We start from the raw sequence: 18916 nt of genomic DNA, 5'->3' as shown, positions 1-18916 counted from the left end.
CAGAAATGTAACTGCTATTTGTATGTATTTTGTAACAATTCATGGCTAATATCTCTTGAGGATTATGAATCAAGAATCCGGAGTTCCCACTGGGGCACAGTTGGTTAAGAATCAGACTGCAGGAGTTTCCATCGTGGCACAGTGTTTAATAAATCCGACTAGGAACCATGAGGTTGCGGGTTTGATCCCTGGCCTTGCTCAGCAGGTTAAGGATCCGGCGTTGCCGTGAGCTGTGGTGTAGGTCACACACTCAGTTTGGATCCCGAGTTGCTGTGGTTCTGGTGTAGGCCGGTGGCTACAACTCTGATTAGACTCCTAGCCTGGGAATCTCCATATGCCAAGGGAGCGGCCCTAGAAAAGACAAAAAAAAAAAAAAAAAAAAAAAAAGAATCAGACTGCAGCAGCTTGGCTCACTGCAGAGGCACAGGATCAATCCCCCACTAGTTGCGGTGGGTTAAAGGATCCTGCGTTGCTGCAGCTGCAAAGCAGGTCGCAGCTGTGGCTCAGATTGAATCCCCAGCACAGGAACTTCCATATTCCACAGGTGTGACTATTTAAAAAAAAAAATCAACTGAGGCTCAGTCATTTTATTAGGTTTGTGGTGTGTTCATGTGTCTTCCCTTGCTGTCCACAGTGGTGGATGCCTTGCAGTCAAACCTTAGACACCCCTCCATCTTCCTCTCCCTACATCACTGGTTGCTGCCACCAGTGCAAGGAAGAAGGAAGTCTCCCTGCTGAGTTTATGGGGAAGCGTGTAAGAATTTCTCCATCCACAAAAGGGCACAGTACAAAAACATTCATTTATAAGTTTGTTGTTTAGGAATTAAAAACAACATTATACATGTTTTTAGTATTACCGAGAGAGTGAAAACAAAGCTGTTTCACAAAGAGAAAAGAAAAGAAAGGAAAGGGAAGGAAAGAAGGAAAGGAAAGGAAAAGAAAAGGAAACAAAAAGAAAAGAATAGAAAAGCTGTTTTCATCAGTAAAGAAAACTGTTTCTGATGTTTAGGTTAACTAACCTGATTCTTTCATCTTTGCAACTGAAAACTCAAATTTAGTCCAGAGAGACACATTTTCCCAGAGTAATACAACCAGTTGTAGCAGAATTTAGACATAATTCAAGTTTCTGAACTCCAAATCTCAAACTGGCTTATCATTTTACTTTTGTTTCACACATGATTCCTGCTCTGAAGAAAAAAAAACATTTTGGATATATATTTTATCATCATATTATGGCTGAACACTGTATATTTGCATTGAAAACAGTAACAGTCTAGGAGTTCCCTCTCGGTGCAGCAGGTTAAGGATCTAGCATTGTTGCTGGCTGTGGCACAGTTTTGGTCCCTGGCCCAGGAACGTCCGTGTGCTGTGGGTGCAGCCAAAATAATAATAATAATAACAGTCTAAATCTTGGTGAATAAATAGAAAAAATTTCAAGAAAGGGAGTTCCTGTTGTGGCTCAGGGGTAATGAACTCGACTAGTATCCATGAGGACGCAGGTTCAATCCCTGGCCTCGCTCAGTGGGTTAAGGATCTGGCATTGCCTTGAGCTATGGTATAGGTCTCAGACACAGCTCCAATCCTGCTTTGCTGTGGCTGTGGCTGTGGCCAGCAGCTGCAGCTCCAATTCAACCCCTAGCCTGGGAACCTCCGTATGCTGGGGTCCTAAAAAGCCCCCCCCAAAAAAATCAAGAAAATGCTATTATTTATGTTCATTATTCCTATCAATGAAGAAATAAGTAAATTACAGGATCTACTGTCTTCTACTTAGAGAAAGATGAGTTTCTCTGCATAAAATTTAGAGGACTCTTCCCTACGCCCAAAGATCATCTCAGGTGTTACCCCTGTGCTCTGTGGACAAATTCACAACTTGTTCATGTTCTTTGTTAGCGTCACTATCACTATACAGGCTCATTGTTCAGTGAGTTGGGCCAGTAGATTGCCGTCTCCCCACAAGAGGCAAGTTGCTTGAGATTAGGCCACTGGCCTCTCATCTTGATATGACCAAACACCTCCATCATGAGGCTTCTTGTCCAGCTGGCTGGTAAATGTGGATTTTATTAAGTTCACTAAGTTCATTTTGAATTGAACTAAATGGAACTATACTGGGCGTCACTTTTTTGTTACTATTGTTTACTACAGGGAGAAAAAACAAAGAAAGAGTGAGGGAAACAGGAGAGAGAAGAGAGACCAGAGATCAGGGGAGGAGAAAGAGCTAACAGGAGAGAGGGGAGAGGGAGGAGGGAGGAAGGAATGAGGAAGGGAAAAGAAAAAGAGGAAAACGGGAAGCTGCTTACAACAAAGGCATCTTTAATCGACTTCAATGTGAAATAACTCTCATAATTTTTGCCCTTTTATATACTAGAGTACAAGAGCTTAGGCGTATATCATGAAACCAACCAAAAAATCAGAGCCTGACTTCATTTTTAAGATACTTTATAAAACCAATACTTCATTTACAAAAATAAAAGGATTCCTGTTAAGGTTTAGATACACTGTCCTGTATGACGACAATTAAAACCACAAAAAATTTAAATTTTACTTTCAAGAAATTTAAATTTCAATAATATTTTGATATTATCTTCAAATATCTATTCTCCCCTAGCTTTATATTTTTCCTTCACTGCCTTATTAATATTCTTGTCCTATAATACCTCATTTGGGAATATAGTACTACTGGGGTTGCGTAGTATCATTTGACAACTTAAACTGAAAGGATAAGTTTACCCTATCCCCAGGGAGACACCTCTGTTCTTCAGCAAGTTTACTATCAATTCCCCTGCAATAAATATCTAGAAACATTACTTCATTAGTTAGCACATGCTATTCTATTAGCTTTAGAGTTAGGTTTCTTCATGCTTCTAGGGCGTCAGAGAAATCCAACCCATATCGTTTTAGCCTAGCATAAAGAGAAAAGTAGGAAATAATAGGAAAATACAACAAAGAGGCCCAGAAAAATGCAATAAAATGACAGCAAATTTGCCGTTTCAAGGTTTGACTTTTTAAAAATCTATCTGCAATATTGCTTTATGAAAAGACAGGTCAATGAGTAAATTTCTCTATGCAAAGGGTATTTAGAAAAAGCTGTGTTTGATGATTGCCCTGATGAATAAATTACAGAGTCTATATAAGTCAATCATCTTCTAACTCCCCTAATCTCTATGAGATCCAGAAAATCTTTATGTATGGACATTCAAAAAAAAAATCATTTGCCACCATTCACAAAAAGAGTAAGAAATTGATTATAACAATCACCTAAATAGCTGGCTTTCTTAGTACTGATTCTACAGCACATTGTTCTTTAAGATTCCAAGAGCACATCATTTTCAACATTTTTATTTCCCTATAAGATGTTAAGAGTTTCAAGTTGCCTCTCATCACCTCAGTACCTCTCTGACCCTCTAATTTTCTGCCTACTCTTCAGCGGGTGAGTGAGTCATGGTTCTGGAGATAGACAACTGCTGTTCTTAGCCCAAAGCAGTGAACACTCTTCAAATAACTGCTAAATTTTCCATTATCTATTAATAGGGTGATTGTGCAAGGATCTTAGCCAGTGCTTCTCAGACTTTAACGACCCTAAGAATCACCAGGAACACCCATTAAAAATGCAGAGTGTGGCATTTGTTGTAATTTACCAGGCCTGAGGTATCCTTGAGAATGGACATGTGAAATGAGGACATCCTGTGATTCCTGTTGCAAGATAATTTTGGACCACATTCTGAGAAATAGTGATGCTGATTGGGGAAGCTGAAAATGTTTCTAACCACTAGACCACTGATGGCATCTGTAACACATCCAGTGCAATGTATATGTCTATGAAAAGAATGATAATTCCATAGGTCTAGTTGGAAGCAGTCAACCTTTGAATCTGAAATACTCATTAATGAAGGGATGATATCTGGAGAAGCAGCAGCTGAGAAAATGTCATGAGCCCCTCCCCTCAGCCCCTTTCACACCCAGACCTCTAGACTACTGGCACCCCCTTCCCAGGCTCTCTGACATCTGCCAGAATCACATACAATCGGGACACACTTTAGAAACTGTATATCGATTTAGGATTAGGTGGGTATGGAGAACAGGTTTGAGTATTAGTCAAGTTGAAAGCAGTATAGCCAAGAGGTCTGAATAATGAATGATTTGAAAATATAAAGAACGAACAGAGTCAGGAAAAACTTGAGCTTGGAGTGAGGACAGCACGCAGATGAAGTCAGTGATGGGGTGGAGTGGGGAGGGAGGCTGAGGTTTTGCTTTGCTGCCGTCAGTTGGACATTCCATTCAACTGCCCCTGGCAGGCATTCTGGGCCACTGAGCATGCCCCGTTTGTGCTTCTGACTTTCACCAAGCAGAACAATCAACAAGATCCCCATAAAGGCTTTACCAACACCAGGCCAGTAGAGTGACCACGGAAAACCTTTCCCAAATTTGTGATCAATGGACCCAGGTTTAGGGAGAAAAACTTTGGTCTCCAAAAATGGTTTGAGTTTCAGTTTCTAATTTCTTCCCTCTCAGATACTCTGATCTCCACCAAAGGGATAATATCCGGTGAGATGAGGCCATTTTGTTGGTCAGCAGGAGCCCAGAAGGAAGAAAATGTCATAGTGGGAGAATACAGCATCATCTTCCTCGGCCGCAGCCCATCGCTGAAAACTTCCAGATCATTGTGCCAACTGAGTGGAGGAGGGACTTTATAATTTAGAGACCTTTATATGAACCTTATGTGAGAATCTTACCAGCCTGCTTCTTTGATTTGTTAGCCTTACTATCTCTGATACTTAGGTGCTGCCTCTAAGAGGGCCTGAAACAGCCAAGGCATGGCTGAGGACACAGAGGAATCTGCAGGTAAGCATGATCAGCTCCTGAGTAGTCAGGTGTTTTGTGTCTATGTGGCCATAGGCCCGTGTGAGGTGGGGAATGGTATGTGTCATTGACAGAAATCTATACGGCTTAAAGGTTTTGTAAAAAGCTATGCTAAAATAAAATTCTTTCTCTCTACTCTCCCTTTATTCCAAAATAATAAAAGCACGTGGATTGTAAAGGACCAATGGTAGACTAGAAGCCTGAGAGATGATTTTGCTTCTTTGCCTTCTTTTAAAATGTGTATAGTCTACTTGAGGAGAGAGTGACTACAATGCAAAGAAAGGCAGTTTCTTATTTAATCTTAAGTACTGGCTGAGTCCTTTGGAAATACTCTTCTTTGCCAAAAAAAGACCACTAAAGGAGAATGTTGTTTGATTTGGAGGCTTGTGGGAAATCACCACATCCAGAAGTATCCCTCCAACCAGCTTGCCATGTGGTGTGATATTGTGCAATGCCTTTGACTCAAAGATGTCTTTTCAGTTTTCCAAAGCCAAAGAGCTTTACTCAATTCTGGAAAGTGCAAGTCAAAAATATTTAGGTTGTTATCCAAAAGTACTGTTTCCATGATCATGGGACCAGAAGAGGGACCTAGCAGGGCCAGAAGGGAAGACAGAGAGAAAGACAAATGCAGAGAAGATGGAGGGGGATTGAGAAAGGAGGTGGAAATAACCAGCCATATTACACTCTTGCCCTCTCCTACCCAAGTCAGGTATAAGGGATTCAGTTCATGGAATTTGGAGCTGAGCCTCACTAGGAGGATATAGGGTGATGCCTACATGATTGGAGGGGATAAATAGGGATCTAGCATCTTTTATCTTGACCTCCACATTTAATTCAGGTTTTGAAAAAATACTAAGCACCTGCTTTTGTTTTGTTTTGTTTTAGGGCCGCACCCATGGCATAAGGAGGTTCCCAGGCTAGGGGTCCAATCAGAGCTATAGCTGCCGGGGGCTTACAGCACAGCCACAGCAACACCAGATCCGAGCCACATCTGTGACCTACACCACAGTTCACAGCGACACCAGATCCTTAACCCACTGAGTAAGGCCAGGGATCGAACCCGCAACCTCATGGTTCCTGGTTGGATTTGTTTCCACTGAGCCACGATAGGAACTCCAGCATCTGCTATTTTCAAGTATGTTAAGTGTATGAAATACTAATAAGACACAATTCCTGCCATCAAAGATCTGGAAGTCGAGAGGAAGAGAGGAGGAGAGAGGAAATCAGAGAGAAAAAAAGAAAGAAGAGAGAGAGAAGAAGAGAAAGATGAGAAAAGAAAAACTTTCTATGACTATTACATAGTAACTAACAGGAGGGCTTTTCAGCCCATACTTAATTCTTCTCTTCCTGTCCATTTTAGAGACTTTTGGAGACATCAATCTCACTCTCGGCTTGCTGAACAAAGAAGATAACATTAGCAAGGTAAGAAAAATAAAGAATCTCTTCCCCATTCACTTTTTCTAGTCCAGTTATTACACTTGATATATTTACTTCTTTGCCTTACCTTCCTCTTTGATCCCTGGTTTCTTAAGTGGCATTCGATTTTTTCAGAAAATGCAGTTTTAAGGGAAATCATTGTAATGCTTAAACAATGATGTTTGGCATTTGAGGGTTTAGAGAATCCAATTATAGAAGCTAGGAAAAGAATGCTCCCTTCCATAACCTTATACATGACATGAAAATAAAGGGGTGTCAGACTTACAACAATGTAGCTTAGAGCCTCGTCCTGTGTAATTTGAAGGTTGGCAGACATTTGGTCTTGTCTAAAACATATCAAGGACTTTTTGGTGTGGACCAAATATTTTATGCATATTTTGGACAGAATCAAATGTCTTGTAAGCAATTTCAGAGCTCCTATGAAAATCCCCGTAGATCTCCCCTATATCTGTAATGCTGTTTCACAATTAAAGAGGTATTTCTCTGAGATTTAAAGGCTTCCCTGGCTTCAACAGCATTTGTAAATAATAGTTCCCCTTCATTGAACACCTAGCTAGGGAATAGAGTGCTCCATGCTTTCTAAACACTAGTGTATTGTATTATATTCACTCCGCACAGCTATGAAGTAGATATCGATATTTATACCGGACGAACAAGAAATGTGAGGCCCAGAGAAGTTACATGACTTGCTAAGAACAGCAGGACTACATCCAAACACAAGCCAGTCTGACTCCAGAATACTGCTCCTACTCATTATTCCATGTAGCCTCCCTGTGAAGGGCAAGTCGTTCTGCGTATTAGAATCCCTTAGGCAAAGGGAGTTATTTTACACCCTATACATAGGCATAGTACCTCAAGCAGCAAGCCTGAGGCTCTGGGAAATTTTAGAACATCAGTCTCTCATCTTTCAAAGCCATGTGGCCACCTAAGACATTGAAAAGAGCCCTCACACACAGCTTCTGCTATAGCCATATAATTCCCAGAGGCTGCAGCGCTATGGAAAAGGACTCTACTTTCTCTACAAAGGCAGGAATGAAGCAAGGGCCTATAAATCCCCTTTAGGAAAAAGTTTCCTAATTTAGCAGCTTCTTTGGGAATCGCACTGTCTTCCTCAAGGCCACAGTCAATCCCTGGTGGTAAGAGCAGTAGTTAGGTTGATGGGCATTTCCATTGCCCTGAGTACCCTGCAACGCGGTCCCTGCCTTCAGTTAGAGTTTGTCACAGAAATGTACTCAAGACAGTTTTCAGAATGAACTCTGCTTTCCGAAGTCTGCCTTTGACATCTAAAGATGCATCTTATGTCAAGGGCGCCCTAAGTAGGATATGTAAAATCCACTGTGTAGTAGACACATGTTACTTAGTGTATTGGTGTTATTCATCTGGACTTTATCCGACTCCTTTAGTTTGCCACTCAAATTTCTGTGTACAACCTTGTATGTTCACAGGAAGACATTTACGGTCATCTCACTTCCGTTATTCAGAATTCCGACATCTTGGATGATGCAATTGTCCAAAGACTGATTTTTTATGCTTCTAAGGACATGAGAGACAACAATGTAAGTTTGATCCTCAATGATGAGTCAGTGTCGGGGTCAGCAACATGTCTTTAAGTGACCAACTGCACCTATGCAGACATCCATAAGCTTTTTCTGCAGCACAGCCAGGACCACAGGTCACTTTTATTTGTTCTTCATGGCAACTTAAATACAGTTATAGCACCTATTATTTACTCCTTCTCAGATGAGGAAACTGAGGTAGAGCTAAGCAGGTCTTTAGAGGTAATATACAATCCACGTTTAGCTGAGGAATTGATGCTTATAAAGACTTTTTCAATGTAACACAGCTATCTATTGGCAGAACAAAGAGCTAGAACCCAGATTTCCTGACTCTTGTATGAATTCTTATCTCTTCATGTGCCTACTTATCTGTGTATACTAGGCTTCATATCTGGAAAATTATTTGTAAAAAAAATAATTTGAGTCTTAAAGTTATTTCCTACCAGAAAGGAGTTTTACTTGTTTACCTGGGGCACAAACAATCTATGATTAATTTCAGTGTTTGAGATTTTCCTGGGCAACTTTAGTGATTCAAAGTTGGACTACAGTCCATGGAGAACCAATTTAACCTTTCACCTCAATAAAAGCCCAAAACATAAGAGGTAGGATGACCAGGGTCTCACCTTTGGTTGGCCCTGAATTCTGACTGTGTCTCAAAATGCTGCAAAGCAGCCTCAAGAGCAGGGTTTGGGTTTATCTCTCTGGATTTCCAACCTTGTCCAGATCTCAAGTAAGTAATTCATTCCACATTATATTGTGATGTCTTTGATGTTTTCTATGAGAATATTTCGTAATATCTTGCCCAGTACTTTTTACTTTCCTCAGCAAGAAAGTTAATCAAATTTACTGAATTCACCATTACCAAAAGCAGAAGTTCCTCCAAATATTTCCAATATCAAGGATAATTAGGTCAGGACTATATTAAAACCCCATTTTTCTTCCTCCATTTCCTTCAGTAATTCATATCACTTAAACATAAAACAGAATTTTTAGGTTCGTGGTACCTGATTAATTAGGAAGAAAACGTGTATGGCCTCAAGTTTATAAGAACCTTAGTAAAATCTCATTTTGAGGTGCTTTTGAATGACCTCTGCTTTCCCAGCCACTGACACCTAGAGTCTTCCACACTGGGGTTTGCAACAGCCTGTTCTCCCTCTATTGATAAGGTGAGGAATTTATACGTAATATGTAAACTATCTCCCCCTCTGCTAACTCCTGCCGCTTTTTGTCTAGCTGTTATTGTTATTTTCCTTTTTTTCCTCAGATCCTCAGGGAAATCAGAATGCTAGCAGGTGAGGTGCTGGTGTCTCTTGCTGCACATGATTTCAACTCGGTGATGTATGAAGTACAAAGTAACTTCAGGATCCTGGAGCTACCAAATGAATTCATCGTGCTTGCCCTGGCTGAACTGGCAACCAGCTACGGTATGGAGGGAATACTGTCACCCTGACTAATTGTCTAAACCCAAGTGGGAGCAAACAGAAGGAAGGAAAGGATCTCTTCCTTCTTCAGTACTAAAAAATAATGATGAGGGATTGGGGCCATTGTTTTTCAGCCCAGAGGAGCCTGCTGGCCAGTCATGAGTCTGTGCTGCTCTGAATTTGGCTGGACTTTCTCTCACCCTCATCTTCCCTTTCATCTGCCTTTGTGTTTGCAGAAGCACATTTTCCGTAAGCCATAGTCTGCAAACCACTAAACTCACACATAAAATAAAAGTTTCTTAGGATGTTTTTTCTATACCACTTTATTTAACAGATATTTATTGATCACCTATCACCTTTGGGACACAGGGAAGTTCTGGTGGGAGGGATGAACAGTAATAAAATGTTCCCACTGTAGCGAAATGGGATGGAGTTTGACCCCTGACCCAGCACAGTGCGTTAAAGGATCCAGCACTGCTGCAGCTGCAGCAAAAGTCACAACTCTGGCTTGGATCTGATCCCTCTCCCAGAAACTCCATATGTGCTCTTGGTACAGGTGGCCTATAGCAAGTATTTTACCTTAGACCAACCACGCTTTGGTTCTCTATCTACAACCTCGCATATAGAGGAGAGGGATAGAGGAGAACCTCTTCCCACTGCACTTCATCTGCCTCCCCTACGGAGGGAGCTTTGACATGCTTGCTGATTTTTGGTTATGGCCACTCCCACATGGAAGTGGAAGGCATGTGGAATTTCCCAGACCAAGGATTGAATCCTACCTGTAGCTATGACCTATGCCAGATCTTTAAACCCACTGCACACACACACCCCCCCACAGGGATCAAACCTGTGCCTCCATAGCACCCTGACCTGCTGCAGTCAGATTCTTAACCCACTGCACCACGGTGGGAACTCCCAAAGTGCTTGCTGTTAATATGAAGAGATAACACCCTTCTTCTCTCGTGCCCCTTCCTGCAGTGTCTCAGAGCATCCCCTTCATGATGATGACCCTGCTCACCATGCAAACCATGCTCAGGCTGGCCGAGGAGGAGAGGATGAGGGGAGCTTTCTGTCTTGGTGGGTATCCCCTGCCGTTCCCTCTTCGTTACAACTGCACTATGGATGGAGCAAATGTCTTCTGTTTCCTTTTACTCCAGTCTCGTCCTTTCTGGTCATAGTAGCTACCGTTGCTTGAGTGCCTACCCCATGGAAGGGCCGCTGCAGGGAATGATCTCTGTCAATCCTCACAGCAATTCTGCAAGGGAAGTACTATAAGCCCATTTTACAGATGAGAAACTGAGGGTCACGGATGTTAAGTGACTTTCTCAAGGTGGGGACAGTCAGTGACGGAGAGGTGGCATTCAGGTCTATAGACCACCCAGTCCATATTCTTTCCACTATCCCACACCGCCCCCGTTTCTACCTCCTTCTTCAAGAGGCTCACACTTTCTCTACAGTAATTATGAGCTTTTACCAGCTCTTAGCCATAAGCTAAATTTTGGCATCTCTTTATAATGCCACATTGTAATAATGATAAGTAAACTATCTAATCAAGATACAAACAATCACAAAACCAAAGAAAATAGGTAAATCAGCTGTGGTCACAGAGTCTTCTACCCCCAAAGTGAAAGGCATCTACAGTAATCAATAGTCTATAGAGAAGAATATGACCTGGAAGTCCTGGGAAAAGCATTTACAGCACAGAGAGGGGCTTCTGGAGACCCAGCCTCTTACCTCCGAGCCACTGAGCCATCAGATGACTCTGTCCTTCACTCAACCTCAATTTCACCTCTAAGACAACAAACGAAGTGATTGCTAAGATCCCTTCCACCTCTGGCATCCCCAGCACTACTGTTTTATGATACTTTAAAGCCCATGCTGTCAGGAATGTCTTCTTTACCTATCAACCCAGTTCTTTCTTAACCTTCACAGTGACCCCATTAGGAAGATAACAGTTTCCATTCACATTACAAATGAGAAAATTGAGGCTTAGAAAAGTTCAACAGCTTGCCTGCAATCACAGCTACTATGTTCCAGAGACAAGATTTGAACTATGACAGTCTAACTCAAGGACTTGAACCACTATGCTAAAAGATTAGCCTTCTTTTCAACACTTTTTACTTTCCCTACTTACTATCACAACTAATATCATGTTCCTGCAAATAAAATAAACATCGTTGCCTCTAATAGCATTTTTACTTCCAATATTGATAACCAAGAAGGTAAAAGAGAATAAAATTAGAAATCATCGTGGGGGAGTTCCCATCGTGGCTCAGTGGTTAATGAACCTGACTAGTATTCATGAGGATGTGGGTTCGACCCCTGGCCTTGCTCTGTGGGTTAAGGATCTGGCGTTGCTGTAAGCTGTGGTGTAGGTTGCAGATACAGTTTGGATCCTGTGTTGCTGTGGCTGGGGTGTAGGCCGGCAGTTACAGCTCTGATTGGACCCCTAGCCTGGGAACTTCCATGTGCTGTGGGTGTAGCCCTAAAAAGACAAAAAGAAAAAAAAAGAAATCATCATGGTAATGAATAAGGGAATTCTCTGTGTGTAATTAAACTATCTAAGTGCTCTTTGGTCCTAAAGCAACTTTTGCCTGAGTGCCAGTAAAGAAAATGTATAAAGTTTAGTAGCCATCCATCCATCCATTTATCTGTGCCTTCAATCAATCACCAAATCAACAGACATCTTTGTTTCAGATACCACCAATAAACAAGACACCATCCCTCCTCACTGATTTATAGGCCAGTGCAAGACACATTCACACACACACAAAGATTTGGCAAAACATAACATGAGGTTATCAGACTTTGGAGGGAATGGGAATGAACCAATTAAAGACCAGCCGTAAAGCTAAGATACCCAGGATCTTTTCCTTAGTATGTACACATGACGTATCCTTGAGAGAGCAAACTACAATGTTTTTTACTTCCAAATGAAAAGGATAGCATGAGAAGCTGAAGGAAAAAAATTATATTATTTAATGCATTTGATGCAAATATATATGATACATATATAAATGATATTTTTATGAGCCCAAGTTTTTTAAATTTTATTACGGTAAAACAGACACATAGAAAAACATACAAATCAGAAGTATACAAGTTGATGAGTTGTCACAAACTAAACTTTCCATCTGACTATCACTCAGGTCAAGAAGTTGGACATTACTAATACCCTGGAAGCTCCCTTCATCAATCATCACTCTCTCCATCCTCTCCAAGAGTAATGACAATCCTGAATTCTAACATCATCGATTAGTTTTGCCTCTTGTGAGATCCATATATGTTGTTTCACAGACTTATAGTCCATTTTCATTTCTGAACACTACTACATGTCTATTCCACAATGTATGTTTCCACTCTACCTGTTGGCAAATATTTGGATCGGTTCTTGTTTGAGGCTATTACAAAGAAAAAGTGAATAGGAACATTCTTGTACAAGTTTTAGTGCCTATATGTACACACATCTAATGGCTGTATACCTCAGATTAGCATTTCTTGGTCGTAGATAATGCATATTCAGCTTTGGTTGAGTAATTCCAAAGAGCTTTCAAAAGTGTTTTTATCAATTCCTACTCTACCAGCAGAATGTAAAAATACCAGCTGCACCTTAGTCTGGTCTACCCTTGGCATTGACTGTCTGAAATTTTAGCAATTCCAGACGGTATGTTATAGTATCTCATTGTGGTTTTAATCTACATTTCTCTAAAATGGAGGAACACATTTTTATGTATGTACTTGGTACGGTCATAAAATTTTATAGAAACTATTACACATTTGCTAATTATCAGCACACTCTTCTCCAATTATTTTATGGTCCTTCCCATCTTGATATCTCTCTCATTCTGTGGTTGTTTTGGAAATGCAGCCCTTGAGAAGTTCAGCAAAGCCATTTACAAGTACGTCAACCACTGGAGAGACTTCCCATATCCCAGATTGGATGCCAACCGGCTCTCTGACAAGATCTTCATGCTGTTCCGCTACATCATGGACAAGTGGGCCCCCACGACCTCGCCCACGCAGGTGAGTGGGGTTCAGCATGTCTCAAGTTAGCTCTCCCTGCATGTTGGTTGAGCTTCCTCTTCTCTTTTTGACATGATAATTAACCTTGGTTCATTTGGAGAGCCATGTGTTGTATTTTATCAGACTTATTAAATTTTTTTGTTTTTCCTGCTTCAAATCCCAATGTACTCATTATTTCAACTAATACTTATTGATTCCCCATGGCATGCCAGATATCATTCCACAAGCTGGGGATACAGCAGAGATGAAGTACAGCCCAATCCCCAGTCTCATGGAACTGACATGCCAATGTGTGGAGAGAACAACAAATATCTAAAATGAGCAAAATATGCCATACATCATAACCTATATTTGGGCTGAGTCACTGATTAGGAAAAACACCAGTACATAGAAATTTCCTGTATCCGTGAATATTACAATGAATTAAAATCACATCTAAAGAATGACTTGGCAGCTTCAAAATAGTGTAGTGCCTTTTAAAGAATAGATTACAAAGTGCATTCACATATATAATCCCATCCTTATCTTGCTTAATTGCTATAATTTTTTAAAGTAGGCTAAATTGTATCCTATTTGGGTCTCTTTATTGCTGTATTATAAAAGATGTAGCACTTAGCTATCTTCTCTAGTTCAGTTTCTTTTCTATACTTTGAGCTATTAAAGCATTTCTTTTTTAACATTCTGGGATAGTTAAGTCATTAGCAAACATGAAACTTTTAAAATATCCTGTAGAAGTCTTTTCTTCCAGCCACTTGAAAAACAAAATGCAATGCAAATTTGCTGACTGCTCTCCTAGCTTCCCACAGGAAGAGTAACAAGAAGGTACACAAAGTAATAAGGCGCACATGGAGAGAAGCACTTAACTCCTGGTGAGCACTGGAAAGGCCATGACATTGGAATTGAGCTTGCAACCCATGAAGTCATTTAGTGCTGGGGAGATGCAGTCTCTAAAGAGGGGACAAAACCCACTGAAGCATAGACTGAAGATGGGATAATATGACATTCGAGGGAATCCCATGGGAGAAGGATAAGGGGGAGGAAAAGGAGGATATAAAGAGGCAGAAATAAAAGAAACCAAAAAGATGGTTCAGCCATACAATAAAGAGCCTTGAATGCTACATAGGACTTTTTTTTTTTTTTTAAGAAGTAAGAAATCTTGGAAGGGTTTAAGCAAGAAGAATGATATCTTAGAAACTAAGAAAGATATGATTTGCAAGAAACAAAGACAGATCTACAGAATCCGTTGCTGGGGTGCTCAAGCAAGAAAAATCTTGAAATTTGCATGGAAATGTGGTAGAAGAACCTTCCAGCTGGCACACAGTATGGAGTATAATAAATGGTTATTATTATTAACCACAAGTTGTGAGGTGGCAAAATTTAGCTAATAGAAAAAAAGAATGTAATATTATGTAGATAAAGCAGAATATGGAACTATAGATTAAAGAATGGGGTCAATTTTCTGGCCACCCTTGCAGCATGCAGAAGTTCCCAAGCCAGGGCTCAAACCGTACCACAACAGTGACCCAAGCCACAGCACGGACAATGACAGATCCTTAATCCATTGAGCCACCAGGGAACTCCATTAGGAAATTAAAATACATAGAAAAAAAGATGGAAAGGGTGAGTCAAATTAAAAAAAAAGCATTAAAAATACACCAAACTGTAATTATCTATTTACAGTGGGCATTAGGTTTTCACTATATTTTCTGCTTCATCCTAATTTTTGTGATTTCTAAATTCTTATCATCAGTATATATTGCATTTATATTTTGTACTTGTTCATTTTTCATGTCAATGGAAGCCAGTTTATAGTGGATTGAGAAGTAAATGGGACTTGGGAATGGAGATCTAAAAGGCAGGCCACTCCTTCAAAAAGCTTGGAAACGAAAGAAAAATAGAAATGGATGAGAATAATAGTGGGGGAGTTCCCGTCGTGGCGCAGTGATTAACGAATCCGACTAGGAACCATGAGGTTGCGGGTTCGGTCCCTGCCCTTGCTCAGTGGGTTAACGATCTGGCGTTGCCGTGAGCTGTGGTGTAGATTGCAGACGCGGCTCGGATCCTGCGTTGCTGTGGCTCTGGCGTAGGCCGGTGGCTACAGCTCCGATTGGACCCCTAGCCTAGGAACCTCCATATGCCGCGGAAGCGGCCCAAGAAATGGCAAAAAAAAGACAAAAAATAAATAAATAAAAGAATAATAGTGGGGTCAAAGTGATATGGAGTCAAAGAATTTTTTAATATAAGGAAAGTTTTAAATTTGTTAATATGCTGAAAGGAAATGACCTATTAGAGAGAGATTAAAGAAATAGAAGAGCAGGGCAAATATTGAAATGAGTATTAACATAGATACAGATGTAGATATAAACACAAATATAAATATAACTCTGCTTCATACAATGATCTTAACCTAAATGTTTTTTGAAGAAACCTTTCTCAATTGAAAGCAGTGAGGAAAGTTTTTTGGTTTTTTTTTTTTTTTTTTTTTGGAGGTGGGGGTAACCCTGGTATAATCCTGAGAAATGTACAAAAAGCGTGATGAAGCATTAGAAACAGTGTTTGTGTGCTGCCTCTGCAGACTTTGGCCATCGTGAAGGCTCATGGCCCCACAGTGAGCCTACTGCTCCATCGGGAAGACCTCTGTGAATACGCCCTGGGCCAGGTCCCCTGGCTCCTGAAGCAGTATAAAGACAAAGAGATTGATTTCCACGTCACTCAGGTAAGAGCCACACCCTAAAGAAACTGATGCTGATTCAGATAGTTGAGGAGCAGTTCTCCTGGAGGACCTAAGGGACTTAAACCCCTGTTTGGGCAGCTAAACTTAAATACCTCTTGGGGAATTACAAGGTAGAGAAGAGATGGGCATAGCTGGACGGTGGCCACTCCGGAAAGGGATTTCCTCTGTTCAAGCTGCTGGGGCACTGAATAAGGTAGAGGGGCTGAAACTACTAAAGGAAACTGGTAACAACGGGAAGATTATGGGTTTGTTCTCCTTACAAAACATAATTTCTTTGCCTTCTACATCTTGTGCTGCTGCTTCATGGGCAGGTTCCAACTAACCTTCGAGAGCTTTCCTTCCAGAGCCTAAGACAAATATTGACCGCAGCGGTCCTTTACAACGTTATCCTTCCAAAAGCCTTGAAGAAAACCATCTTTATCAATTTACTCCAGCAGGTAAGAAGACCATGCTGTCAAATCTGATTGTTTCATTTTCACCAGGTTTCTGTTTTTAATATCTACCACCTGATTTTTTCCTTCTCATCCAGGTGTGCAGAGTTCCAGAACCTCCAGTGAAAGAAAATGAAATCAAAGCTTCAAGCTGTTTCCTCATTCTAGGTAGGACCCAGCGTCCAGAGGGTTTTTAATTAAAATGTCTCCAAGTGATAACGACAACAAGGATGAAGTGTCTACAAATTGTCACATTCGTTCCTTTCACACATATACACAAAATATTTCTTCAACTCGAAGCATTCTGTGCCTTTCCCTATTCTTTCTGTTCCCAAAAGAAGTTCATAGGTAGGGTGACAAATCATCGTGGTCTGCCTGGGACTAAAGGACTTCCAGGGAAATAGAACTCTCAGTTCTAAAACCCAAAAAGTTCCAGGCATATTTGGGATATTAACCCCTTACGGTTGGCAAATATTTTTCCCAATTCCATATATTGCCTTTTCATTTTGTTGATAGTTTCCTTTTCTGAGCAGGAGCTTTTTGGTTTGATGTAGTCCCACTTGTTTATTTTTGCTTTTGTTGCCTCTGCTTTTGGCATCAAATTAAATAAAATCATTGCCAAGATCAATGTCAAGGGATTTACTCCCTATGTTTGCTTCGACGAGTTTTACAGTTTTAGGTCTTGTGCTCAAGTCTTAAATACATTTTGACTGAATTTTTGTGTATGGTGTCAGGTAGGAATCCAATTTTTGGCTTTTGTATGCAGCTATCCAGTTTCCCCAGCATCACTTATTGAAGAGTTTATTCTTTCCTCATTATATATTCTTGGTTCCTTTGTTGAAAATTAATTGACCATATGCATGGGTTTATTTCCAGTCAAACCAGTACAAGCTGGTAACCCTAAGTCTAGGAAATGCTTTTTTCTTGGTATTTGAGATTATTTGAAACTCCCTCAATTCAAAGTCACCCTTTTTTTTCTTCTTTGTTGTCTCTTGGCATATATTCCTTGTCTCTGTCTCCCTCCTTCGCTCCCTCCCTTTGCTTCTTGCTTTCGCATCACAGTCCCACCCATCACCTAGTTAGGATGCCTGACACAGGTTACAGCAGAAGAACCGAGGTCCGAGGGTTCTAGCACAGTCCCTCAGGTTGAGGGGCAAAAGCAATCGTATGTCCCCATTTCCACCTTCCCCCTTCGCCAAATATGTCATTTCCACTACTTCACTGCATACCTTTCTAGTGGGGTCTGGTTCTCTCCTAACTGACCCTTCCCTTCCTGTACTTTCCACTGTTCTACGTCCTAGCCTAATTAACATTTCACTTTATCTCTGACGTGCCCAACCCAAACCACCCAGGCCTTTCTTCACTCTTCTCTGCTTCCTCCACCCCTCCAAGTCTCCAGCTGCACAGCAGTTGAAACATCACTTTGGTCTCTGCCTCCATGTTCACAAGCTGTCCCTCTGTGTCTCTTATCCTTTTCTTATAAAGATACCAGCCATATTGAATCCAGATGACCTCATCTTAACTCAATTTCATCTACAAAGAACCTAATTTCCAAATAAGGTTATAATCACATGTATGAACAGGAGTGGGCCTTGCTCTCTTAGTGACCAAACTACTTAATTAACTTTATGATGCTAAAGAAGCACAGACATAATGAAATCTGATAACCAACTGGAAAGTGACTGACAATCCTCATGGAATTATTCTCTTCCCATTCACAAGTATTTTACCTGAGGTGAAAATGAATTCGTATGACTCCAGTATTTCTTAAACCCATAGCGCGTTCCAGCCCTGCAGACCTGATGGAATTTTTTGATGAACAAATGAGAAGTAATAATGAAGCCATTCGAGTGGGAATCTTGTCTTTGTTAAGATCGGCTGTCAGTGACGAGGGTAAGCAATCAAGAGGAAGCCAGAGTGGTTTATTTTGTACCAAGAAGCAAACCAAAGCCTCTGCATTCTCCATTTCTATCCTATGTCTTTGGGACGTTTAGAAAAAATCATATTCAATATCTACTTCTTCTAAACAGGCATTCCAGTTACCTCTCTTCTTTCATGATATTTATGGATGCACCTAGTAGATGAGTAGAATATTTCAGAATTGAGTCTAGAATTTAAAAGAGCTAGTGGAATTCCCTGGTGGCTCAGTAGGTTAAGGATCTGTTTTGTCACTGCTGTTAGCTCAGGTCACTGCTGTGGCACAGGTGGATCCCTGGCCTGGGGACTTCCACATGCTGAGGCTAGGGTAAATAAATAAATGAATAAAAGAGCAAACTGGCTAAGCAGCTCAATAAACAGAAGGTGAGTAGGAAGAATGTACAATATTCTAAAAATTAGTACACTTAGAAAAGAGTAGAATTTAATAAATTTTCATAGTTTATTAATTCCAGAAGGCACATACTTTCACAATATCAGAATGCATCTTATAACTGATAGCATCTTTAATTATCATCAGCC

General features: G+C 40.7%; 1 protein-coding gene across 1 annotated transcript in view; it reads left to right on the top strand.

Moving 5' to 3' along the window:
* The window catches only part of MROH2B (maestro heat like repeat family member 2B), a 64428-nt gene continuing 50323 nt past the window's right edge, over positions 4812–18916 (top strand). Inside the window, 10 exon segments of the mRNA XM_003133911.5 lie at positions 4812–4914; positions 6218–6279; positions 7740–7850; positions 9115–9274; positions 10250–10348; positions 13140–13294; positions 15870–16010; positions 16373–16465; positions 16558–16627; positions 18239–18352. Of these exon segments, the coding sequence (XP_003133959.4) occupies positions 4812–4914; positions 6218–6279; positions 7740–7850; positions 9115–9274; positions 10250–10348; positions 13140–13294; positions 15870–16010; positions 16373–16465; positions 16558–16627; positions 18239–18352 (1108 nt within the window).

Source organism: Sus scrofa, chromosome 16 (assembly GCF_000003025.6).
Source record: "Sus scrofa isolate TJ Tabasco breed Duroc chromosome 16, Sscrofa11.1, whole genome shotgun sequence".
Lineage (NCBI taxonomy): Eukaryota > Metazoa > Chordata > Mammalia > Artiodactyla > Suidae > Sus > Sus scrofa.
The sequence above is the reverse complement of the archived record's forward strand: the minus strand, read 5'-3'. Positions and strand labels throughout refer to the sequence as shown.